The sequence below is a fragment of the Mauremys mutica genome, chromosome 9 (genome assembly GCF_020497125.1).
Source record: "Mauremys mutica isolate MM-2020 ecotype Southern chromosome 9, ASM2049712v1, whole genome shotgun sequence".
NCBI classification, from domain to species: Eukaryota; Metazoa; Chordata; order Testudines; family Geoemydidae; genus Mauremys; species Mauremys mutica.
This window is the reverse complement of record NC_059080.1, coordinates 105251024-105263250: the sequence shown is the minus strand read 5'-3', so window position 1 is coordinate 105263250 and position 12227 is coordinate 105251024. Positions and strand designations below refer to the sequence as shown.

Below are 12227 nucleotides of genomic sequence, written 5' to 3'. Positions count from 1 at the left end.
TTATCAGTCCTGCCACCTGAAACAAATCTGCTGCCTGAGCTTTTGTGGCTTCTGTGTTGGAGAAAAAATAACTTTTTCTTTGCCTTCTGCACAGCCACAACATAAAAGTTAAAAATATTTATGATGCAGCTGTTCAGCCTCTGCACAACATTTCCACCACCAGTGTACTAGCCCTCTTCCCTCATTTGTTGCACATCATCTGTACACCAGAGTGACCTGTGAAAATGATGTTGGCACAGAGGGCATCTACAGGCCACTTCTTCAAAGCTGCAGGATAGAAAAGTATGATAACGTTCTACCAAAGTATTGAGGGATTGGGTCTGTTAGGGGTTCTCACAACAAATCTTTTGGTGGTTTCAGAATGCGGCCACCAACTCTTGAATGTGGCTGCTATGACAATTTTTCCTAACATACTTAACTAACTTTAGGAAAAACAAATATGCACATATACATGCTCAAATCATACTGATAGCTTCAGTCAGGGTCTTTCCCCCCAGACTCAATAATAAAAATAATGTACAGTTGTTTCTATTCTTTACTGGACCTAAACAGAATAGAAACACAAATAAGGTGCTTTGCATGTTCTTGTCTTTTGTTGTTCTCTCTTTTGCTTTTTCGGTTGCTTTTTTTTAAAATTCTTGCTAGCTAGTAAGTCTGCTGCTGTGAAAAGTGATATTTGTATGTTTGTTAACATCACTTTTCCCTGCAGCAGACTTGCTAGCTAGCTGGGAGGTGAAAAGTGATATTAACAAACATACAAATATCACTTTTCACAGTAGACTTACTAAGCCCTGTCAAGGTGGGTGACAAATTAAGCCGTGGATGGGGAGGTTGGTAGGGAAGCAGCAGGGACGGGGGGTGATCAGGATGGTGGTGAGCCCAGAGTCTGCTGCTGTGCTTGAAACCCTGGAGCCTGCCGTTCACCCCCCCACAGGACTGAAGCCAGAAGCCTGAGCCCCACAACCCCCGGGAAGGTGGGGAACTCACACTGGCTGTCTGCTCCTCTGGTGTCTGTGGCTCCAGAGGGGAGCAGGGCCCAACCCCTTCAGGCGACCCCAGGGGGGCCACAACTTCCCCTCTCTAGGAGGCGGTGGCTGCAAGAAAAGCCCCTGACAGCTGCTTGCGGCCACAGTGGCCGCATTTGAAAAATGCTGCTGGTGGAACAAGATTCACCCTCAGAGCCCTCTGGAACCTTTTTGGGCCCATTAATCTTTGAGAGTAGACCATTAGAACAGTTCCCTCACCCTGACAGGAGAGATGAACCCCAACCTCAAACCACAGGAGGGAATGATCACTTTATGACAAATGTAAGCTTTCTAGGGACAGTGACTGTCTTTTTGTTCTGTTTATCCAGTGCCCAGGTGCTATGGTAATACAATCAACCAACAAACCAACCACTGAGCCTCCAGTTCCAACCCAAAACCCAAATCTTAAGTGTGGCCAGCTGTCTGAGTTGAGCCAGTACCTATCTGGGATAAGCCCATAGTCATCAGGTTTGCCATGAAAACTTGAGCTGCTTCAGAAAATTCATCATCTACATTCAAATTCAACATAATCAATCTCTGCGTTTCCAATGCCAAGATAGTGAGAAATTCAGTCAGCTCACTACGTGACTTGGCAATGCAGCAGGGTGAATGGTACACTAAAAGCAGTGCCATCTTAATTCCACAGTGGAAACCACATACTAAGTGGGCACAATATATAATCCAGTTTTGGAGAGGGGGACCTTGTATACTTTAGGCTGAATGCAATCAGTATGGACACAACCATAGCAGTATTACTGAACACAACTAGAATAAATCAGTAAAACAATTGATAGGTCTTATGGAAATATTCACTAGTATTAAAAATATTTTTAGATTTACATTTATTTCTTAAAATATCACACACTGACATTTTGATCGTTTACACATAAAATGTTAACTTTCCTGATTAACTAACCTGAACTCATCAGTTAAACTTGGATTAATCATTCCTTACCTGGTTATCTCATCATCTCCAACCATTCCCTTGGGAATTGGGGAATATCTTCCTGGTGATGATGGTGGCAAAGATTGTGCCAAGTAGGTAGCTGGACTGATATGGTTATCCACTGGCTGAGAATAAGCTTAAAATAAAAGATACACGTGTTTAGGTGATTTAAAAAAATGTAAAAGTACCTGTGCAAATGTAAAACAGTATTATAGGGTGTTGTTTTAAAAACAAATGCATGTTTCTTTTCAGTCTAATAGTTTATTTAAAATGTCTCAGGTTTAGGATACTGTGCCATCATGGAAGCTAAGCAGATTAATGCAAATTTCTCTCACTGCTTCCTCAAATATGTAAATCAGTAAGTCAAATAATTGTCAATTTGGTTGACTAATACTGCAAACAGTTAATTATTTATGCATTTATTTTTTAAGTAACAAGCAATGCAAATAATAGGCACCAGTGAGGACAGGAATTATCTTTTTTGGCTAAGTTTCTATAACTTTATTGAACCCAAGATCTAAAAGCAACCTGTCCTGGTAGCAGTGAAAAGAGGTGAGGATTTAAGACCACTGCTGCTGCAGGCTGTCACCAGTTTCCCACCCTTTCAGTACACAGATCCAGGGCATCCTAACATTTCCTAGGCCCACCTGGCTACCCTGATTTCCAGACCTAAACAAAGCCATGGTATCTTGCACAGCCACTGCATGAGACAATTCCCGGGCCTTGTGCAAGTACCTGTAGGTCTCTGAAAATCCAGCCTCCTCCTTTGGTGAAGCTGATGCCATATTCACAAGAAAAGGAGGGAGAATTAGTCCAACTCCTGACATCTGTGGGATTGGGAGCACCAGTCACCCCCATATTCATTTTATATCCACTGTGTGAAAATCTCACCCATGCTGGCAGCAACGGCTGCCATATAGTTACAGATTCATATATTTTTAAGGTGTGAAGGCACTATTATGATCATCTAGTCTGACTTCCTGCCTAGCACAGGCCAGAGACACTCATGCAGCAATTTCTGCATCAAGCACATTCACTCTGACTGAGCTATAGCACAGCTGTTAGAAAAACATACGATCTTATACTGCTAGGTAAGAGACTGAAGTCCAAGACCTCCATGGTAGCATTCTCTGAAATGCTTCCAGTTCCAAATGCAGGGCCAGACAGACAGGCAGAACTGCAGGGTCTCAATGCGTAGATAAGATGATGGTGTAGGGAGGAGTGGTTTCCATTTATTAGGAACTTGGGAAACTTTTGGGAAAAGAGGAGCCTATACAGGAAGGATGGGCTTCACCTAAACCAAAATGGAACCAGACTGCTGGCACTTAAAATTAAAAAGGTAATAAAGCAGTTTTTAAACTATGGGCTGGAGGAACACCCACAGGTGTGGAGGAACATGCGGTTCAGACAGAGACATCCCTTAGGGGAGGATCTGATGAGGATGGAACATAAAACACCGGTAGGCTCTGATGAGAAACAATCAAATGAAAAAACGTGCCATTCAATTACATCATGTAATGGCAGACAGCTAAAAAGTGTCAATTTTTGAAAGTGCTTATATACAAACACTAAAAGTCTAAATAATAAGATGGGTGAACTAAAGTGCCTCATATTAAATGAGGATATTAATATAATAAGCACCATAGAAACTTGGTGGAATGAGGATAATCAATGGGACACAGTAATACCGGGTACAAAATATATCGGCAGGACAGAACAGGTTGTGCTGGTGGGGGAGTGGCACTATATGTGAAAGAAAGCATAGAATCACGTGAAGTAAAAATCTTAAATGAACCAAACTGTACCATAGTATCTATATGGATAGTAATTCCATGCTTAAATAATAAGAATATAGCAGTAGGGATATACTATCGACCACCTGACCAGGATGGTGCTAGAGACTGTGAAATGCTCAGGGAGATTAGAGAGTCTATAAAAATAAAAAAATCAATAAAAATGGGGGATTTGAATCCATGTCACCTCAGGATGGAATGCAGAGATACCTTAAAAGACTGCTTAAATGATTGTTTCTTGGAGCAGCTAGTCCTGGAACCCTTAAGAGAGGCAATTCTTGATTTAGTACTAAGAGGAGCACCGGATCCGGTCAAAGAGATGACTATAGCTGAACCCCTTGGTAATAGTGACCATAATATAATTAAATTTAACATCCCTGTGGTGGGGAAAACAGCACAGCAGACCATCACGGTAGCATTTAATTTCAGAAAGGGGGATTACACAAAAATGAGGAAGTTAAACAGAAATTAAAAGATATAGTGCCAAAAATGAAATCCCTGCAAGCTGCATGGAAACATTTTAAAGATATCATACAGGGGAGTCTCATCTTACGCTGGGGTTACGTTCCGCTGTCAGCGCGTAAAGCGAAAATTTGTGTAGTCAAAATTTATATTGAGTGTAATGGTGGGCAGAATCGCCCGCACTACAGGTACAATATTTAAATTATTATTTTTCTCTTTTTTGTTTTGTTTTTTTTGTTTTTGCCGACTGCACAAACCTGAATTTGCGCATGTTAAATGCGCGTAAGATGAGACTCGCCTGTAATAGAGGCTCAACTTAAATGTATACCCGAAATAAAAAACAGAGAACCAAAAAAGTTCCACCATAGCTAAACAGCAAAGTAAAAGAGGAAGTGAGAGACAAAAAGCATTCTTTAAAAAGAGTAAGTTAATTCCTATTGAGGAAAACAGAAAGGAGCATGAACTCTGGAAAAGGAAATTTAACAATATAATTAGGAAGGCCAAAAAATAATTTGAAGAACAGATAGCCAAAGACTCAAAAAGTAACAGCAAACATTTTTTTTAAGTACATCAGAAACAGGACGCCTGCTAAACAACCGGTGGGGCCTGATGGACGATCAAGATGCTAAAGGAGCACTCAAGGACAATAAGGCCATTGGGGAGAAACTAAATGAATTCTTTGCATTCATCTTCATGTCTGAGGATGCAAGGGAGATTTCAACACCCGAGCCAAATCTGAGGAACTGTCTTAGACTGAGGTGTCATTAGAGAGGGTTTTGTAACAAATTGATAAACTAATAAGAAGTCACCAGGACCAGATGGTATTTACCCAAGAGTTCTGAAGGAACTCAAATCTGAAACTGCAGAACTGCAAACTGTGATACATAACCTTCATTTAACTCAGCTTCTATACCAGATGACTGCAGTATACCTAATGTGATGACAATTTTTTAAAAAGGGCTCCAGAGGTGACCCCAGAAATTACAGGCCAGTAAGCCTAACTTCAGTACTGGGCAAACTGGTTGAAACTATAGTAAAGAACAGAATTGTCAGACACACAGATGAACATGATTTGTTGGGGAAGAGTCAACATGGTTTTTGTAAAGGGAAATCATGCCTCACCAATCTACTAGAATTCTTTGAGGGGGTTAAGAAGCATGTTGACAATGGTGATCCAGTGGATATAATGTACTTAGAGCTTTTGACAAGGTTCCTCATCAAAGGCTCTTAAGTAAAGTAAGCTGTCATGGGATAAGAAGGAAGATCCTCTCATGGATCAGCAACTAGTTAAAAGATAGGAAACAAAGGGCAAGATAAATGGTCAGTTTTCAGAATGGAGAGGGATAGTCCCCCAGAGGTCTGTACTGGGACCAGTCCTATTCAACGTATTCATAAATGATCTGGACAAAGGGGCAAACAGCAAAGTTGTAAAATTTGCAGCTGAAACAAAAATACTCAAGATAGTTATGTCCAAAGCTGACTGTGAAGAGCTACAAAGGGATCTCACAAAACTGGGTGACTGGGCAACAAAATGGTAAATTAAATTCAGTGTTGATAAATGCAAAGTAATGCACATTGAAAAACATAATCCAACTATACATATAAAATGATGGAGTCTAAATTAGCTGTTACCACTCAAAAAAGAGATCTTGGAGTCATTGTGGATAGTTCTCTGAAAACAACCACTTCATGTGCAGCAGCAGTCATAAAAGTGAACAGAATGTTGGGAATCATTTAGAAAGGGATAGATAATAAGACAGAAAATGGGCAACAAAAATTAGGTGTATGGAACAGCTTAGGGATAGTGTTTGGACAGCGGCTAGAAATGCATCCTTCAGACCTGAGGCATGTAGAGCCCACGGGAGCGCAGGGAGCCCTTGAGTCCTTCAGCCAATGCAGCCTGGTGTCTGTCTGCTGTGCAAACAAGGTGTTGCCCTTGAAGGAGCAGTCCTGGATGGAGAACTGAGCCTCGTTCAAAAGCCCTGAGGACAGCAGCCACAAACTGCACCGCATGGTGACAGCCAATGCTATCCACCATGCTGCTGAATCAGCCACGTCCAGTGCCACTTAGAGAGGCGCCCTGGCCACTGTCTTGCCCTCTTCCAAGATGGCCGAGAACACTTGTCTTGCCTTCTGGGTAGAGAGTCTTTGAACTTGACCATTGAGTCCCAACTAAAAGATACACCCCAATTTAAAAAACATAGTAAGAGAACCAAAATAGAGCCACCGTGGTTAAACAACAAAGTAAAAGAAGCAGTGAGAGGCAAAAAGGCATCCTTTAAAAAGTGGAAGTTAAATCCTAGTGAGGAAAACGGAAAGGCGCATAAACTCTGGCAAATGAAGTGTAAAAATATAATTAGGAAGACCAAAAAAGAATTTGAAAAAAACAGCTAGCCAAAGACTCCAAAAGTATAAGCAATTATTTTTTAAATATATCAGAAGCAAAAAGCCTGCTAAACAACCAGTGGGGACACTGGATGATCAAGATGCTAAAGGAGCACTCAAAGACGATATGGCCATTGCAAAGAAACTAAATGAATTCTTTGCATTGGTCTTTACTGTTGAGGATGTGAGGGAGATTCCCAAACCTGAGCCATTCTTTTTGAGTGACAGATCTGAGGAACTGTCCCAGATTAAAGTGTCATTAGAGGAGGTTTTGGAACAAATTGATAAACTAAACAGTAATAAGTATCCAGAACCTGATGGTATTCACCCAAGAGTTCTGAAGGAACTCAAATGTGAAATTGCAGGACTACTAACTATCATCTGTAACCAATCATTTAAATCAGCTTCTGTACCAAATGACTGGAGGATAGCTAATGTGATGCCGATTTTTAAAAAGGGCTCCAGAGGTGACCCTGGCAACTACAGGCCAGTAAGCCTCACTTCAGTACCAGGCAAACTGGTTGAAATTATTGCAAAGAATACAATTGTCAGACACATAGACGAGCATCATTTGTTGGGAAATAATGCCTAACCAATCTACTAGAATTCTTTGAGGAAGTCAACAAGCATGCAGACAAGGGGGATACAGTGGATATAGATCTTCAGAAAACCTTTGACAAAGCCCTTCACCAAAGGCTCTTAAGCAAAATAAGCTGTCATGGGATAAGAGGGAAGGTTCTCTCGTGGATTGGTAACTGGTTCAAAGATAGGAAACAAGGGGTAGGAATAAATTGTCAGTTTTCAGAATGGAGAGAGGTAAATAGTGGTGTCTCCCAGGGATCTGTACTGGGCCCAGTCCTATTTAACATATTCCTAAATGATCTGGAAAAAGGGGTAAACGGTGAGGTGGCAAAATTTTCAGATGAAATTACTCAAGATAGTTATGTCCCAGGCAAACTGCGAAGAGCTACAAAAGGATCTCACAAAACTGGGTGACTGGGAACTAAACTTCATTTCATCTGCCATTTTATGTTGATAAATGATAAAATTTAATGCTGATAAATGCAAAGTAATGCACGTTGCAAAACATAATCCTAACTATACATATACAATGATGGGGTCTAAATTAGTTGTTACCACTCAAGAAAGAGATTGGTATGTCTACACTGCTATTTTTAGCCTGGTAGTGCAAGCCCAAATCAGTTGACCCGGGCTCTGAGAATCACTGTTGTGGATTTTTGTTGTTGTTTTGTGCAGTGTAGGCGTACTCATAATCTGCTGCACCAACTGAGGCCTGCAGGGACCATCTGGTAAGCAATTTGTCCTCCTTGATGAATGCACTGAACTATAGCTTATCCTCCGTGGGTCTTTGTCAGTGAATTCAGCAAACTTAGTATAATTAATAAAAGCATACTTTTACATTACTTCCTGATGATACATTGCTATGAGAACTGTAAGCTGGTCGAAGTACTGTACACAAACTTTTATCCCATAGAGGTTTAAGTGTTTAACTTCTTTTTCAAAATGGATGGATATAGTATGATGTTGTCTACCTCTTTCAGCGACTACTTGAATTACTAATGAATTCAGAGCAGGGTGTGTAAATAAAAATTCTGCTCCTTTAGCTGGCATAAATATTTCTTCTCCATTCTTTTTGGCATGGGGCATATGTGGCTGGGGTTTGCCAGACCACGGCTGCTCGTTTTAAGATGGCCTCATTAATTGTCAGTGTCATTTTTCTGGGCCCCGCGCACCGGAGAATCTCCAACAGTTTGAGGAGTGTCCCTCACTTCCCTCAGAGGGATGTGAAGTGTGTCTGTGCTCCTCGTTAGCAGGTATTGAAATTGCCTGTAGTCATCAGGTGATGAAGGGGAGCACAGTGCAACCACCTCATCTGGGGATGACAATAATAACCCTGTGAGAGCTGGTGGTTCTCTCGAATCTGGTTCTCTGTCTTCCTCCACTGGCTCATTGGTTCAGGATCCTCTCTGTGAAGAGGGGGCTGTTTTGATTTCCAATCAGACTTACAGATTTGGAATACTGCATGCATGAGTCCCACAGGCCCCAATAAGGCCAGCTGCAAGGGGTCAAATGGAAATTGAGGTGTGTAGCCCTGAGGATTAATCTGTTGGTCTGTATAAAATGTCTTTTTGATAAAAATGTGTAGGCTGCATAGATTAATAGAAATTTGCAATAGTTGTAATGCAAGATACCTAGAAGCTTCTAGGCCAGACATCCTGGCCTATTTCCTCTGTGACGCTGAAAGCAACCTTTAAGACCCTTACTCAGAAAAGTAATAATAGGATACAAACCTACGCAAATTGTCTAGGGACTTTTTGAATGTCTGCTAACCTTTCACCTAAATAGGGTGAAGAGTGGGGTATTTTTGCCCACAAATCTAACACGTACACCACAAGATACGTAGATAGTTGTCATCCATACGCACATAAAAGGTCAACCTATAAAAACAGGTACCCTCACCTTTCCATGGGGGAAAGACAAATTTGGGCATAGGAGGAAGGATTTCTCCCTATAAAAAGGTTGACAATCCTCCATTAGGTAGGCGATACATCCAGCTATCTTCCATCGTCTCACCCCGTCTCCCCTTTTGAAGGCTGTCAACTACTGATGGTATTTCTTTTCACAGCTGTAAGTATAAAGTTCTAAGTTCTGCTTTGCCTTTAAAGCATCTAATTTTATAGACTTATACTCAGTCTTTTTATTATTTCCTTTTAAAATAACACCTACGTTCAGAGTGAATTATCATAGATTTATATCTCTTAAAGAACTGTGATATTTTGTAACTTTGTAATCTCAAACTGCTTTTAACATTTTTGCATTTACTTCTTGTTTCATTGATTTTAAATAAAAGGTCTTGTTTGACTAATTCTGTCTCAGTGTAGTTTCCTGTCAGATATATCCCAATCTCCTTGTATTAAATTCTGTGAAGCCTGATTCAAGACGAACTTTATCTTCTGATCACCCATATTGGCGAGCCATACCCATATCATTAATATCTATCAATTATTATTAACATTATTAATTAGAAAATTAATTATTAAATACAACTAAATTAAGTGGATAAATTCCACTGTCCCTACTAAGCCTCCCCAAATCAGCCTACAGGCGGTCCCCATGGAGTAGGGTGCCCATGGTCCCAAGGGGCATAATCTCTCCTATGACATAAGGATGGTGCTCAAGAAACTCTGGATCCTTTATCTGGACTGACCCCTTGTCTCTACAGGAGTGATGATGTTCTCCCACTAATACCCGACTTTCAGAAGAGGAGGCAGCTTCCAATTCCATGGGCAGGTCCATCAGTAGGGGGCCTTGTTATGCCCTGGCTGGCAGAGGTACTAGTGAATGACTTTCCCTTCCAGGAACCCTCTGGACTGATGGTGTGGGATGACAGGATTGGGGATTCTGGGTCCAAGAGGATGTCAATATTCTCAGGAATGGTGTATCTATCCTCCGCTGCGAGGGAGTGGAAAGGACTACTTTTTTTTTGTGGCACTCACAGAGTTGATCTTGCCATGGTCATCGGTACTGACAACTCCTTATCATGGCACAACAGCACTGTTAGCATAGGAGTCATCCATTGTTTCTCTCTTGCTGAAATTGGGGACAGTCCTGCATCTGAGATGAACACTGGTGTCAGGGCAGTCTTGCTTTTCAGGCTGGGAGACTGGTACCATGATCTTTGTGAGCTCCTGGCACTCCCATCCCAGGGAACGGATTCTCACCTGACTCGGAGGATGTTGGAGGAGAGATCTTTTTCTTGTGAAAGTGTTTCATCGCTTCCTTAGGCCCGTTTGGAGTAGTGCTTAGCACTTCTCTTATCAGCCCCAAACCAGATGTCACTGTGCTCAGAGGAGCACTTTTTGATGGCTCTGCACAATGTATGGGGGTGTATTTTAGGCCAGGGTCAGACTGTGGGGTCATAGCATGATCCATTAGGAATCTCTGAAGACTATACTCATGGGCTTGACTGAGATATTGCCTGATGATTGTAAAGGCCCAGGGACAGGAAATGCAGTTTGTAAACCCTGGGATCTTGGGTATGCTAGTCATCCCATACAGCGGATTGGGGGGTGGGTGTTAGGGTAGTGGAAGACCACCAAAGCTCTAACCACAAAAAATTAGACTAAACTGTAAAATCTAAAACTGTGTATTATCTAGAAAATATTTAAAATATTTACAGTTTGATGCAGAAGCAGCTAGCAAGCTCTGTGGAGACAGAAGAGGTTCCATTTCTGGCCATGGTCAGCAGAAAGGAACTGAAGGGGAAATCAGTCCACACTGTTCCTTATACAAGCAGAAGAAGGGCTAAGGCATGGACCAACAGACTGACAGCAAGAACTTTCTGGTCTCCAGTGCATGAAGAGCATGCACAACCAGAGGAATACACATATGGACTATCACTTAAAGGACAATATGTAGTATTCTCATTTTCAGATTGGGGAAACAGACTCAGATATTAAGCATTTAGGCCAAACCCACACAGCAAATAAGAAACACAACTAGGATTGGAATTTGAAAGTTCCTGGTACCCAGTCCTTTGCTCAATCCACTAGACCATTTCTGGCTCACAAAGTAGAATATATGTAAATTATTTATAATGTAGATTAAATCTGTAATCAGTAACGTATTTCACCAAAAGTTTAAGTGACTTTCTGTTCTAGGTGAAAGTCTCGATTATTTCCTACTGTAACCCCATCCCAAAAATCATTCTCCCCTTTCACTGCATATACTATCCCTTTAAAGACCTCACCAGTCTTATAGATATTCTATTCCCTAGTCTCTTAGCACATCTCTCATCATATCATTATATTGGTATTAATGGCAGCTGCTGAAAGTGGATGACAGGCTTGAATAATCAATATACTCTGTTGCAGTCTGTTTTGCCTAACAGCAGCAGTGACTACTGCTACAGATCAATAAAACTCATTTGTTGATCACAACAAATAAGGGAACAGCTAAAAGTTGCTTATGAGTCAGGGATAGAAAATGAAAAATCACTATATATAGATGTATAAATACATGTTTGTACGCACAAATAAGGACGTGTTACAGTAAAGAATGGAAAACGATTCTAGACTTGTCTGGCACTCAAATGTACTATATTTTATAAGACACAGAACAACAAAAAGGCCAATTGCCTTTCTGTCCAACCCTAACACAAGTAAAATACCTAATTTTGCAGACTGGTACAGAACTGTATTCACATGGAATATATATTGATATGAGAATATTTTAAGCTTACAATATTTCTTATGAAAACCACACCACAGATACATTAATAAAATACATGCTTGTTAATTTATTATTCTTAAAAATTAAAGACAACAATCCTACAGGTCAAGATATTAACTTTTAAAAAAAGCCTGCAAACTACAAGTTACAGAAATACTACACTGAAATTGAATGTCTAACAACAAGTGTTTTCTTTTCTACTGTTCATTATATTTGCATTTAGCATCACTTTGGAGGGAAAAAAGACTGCAATATTTAGTAAGTTTTGTGTGAAAAACTGCTTAAGGTTCTTCTTAAATATTACTCAAAAATTAATGCATCACATATTAAACCTAAAAAAATTGTATCTTTCCATCTTGCAAT

General features: G+C 40.6%; 1 protein-coding gene across 8 annotated transcripts in view; it reads right to left on the bottom strand.

Moving 5' to 3' along the window:
* Positions 1-12227, bottom strand: part of DLG1 (discs large MAGUK scaffold protein 1) — a 740792-nt gene that overhangs the window by 97328 nt on the left and 631237 nt on the right. For all 8 annotated transcript variants that reach the window (XM_045030010.1, XM_045030012.1, XM_045030020.1 and 5 more), the window contains one exon: positions 1981-2107. In XM_045030010.1, the coding sequence (XP_044885945.1) occupies positions 1981-2107 (127 nt within the window). The remainder of the gene's footprint in view (positions 1-1980; positions 2108-12227) is intronic.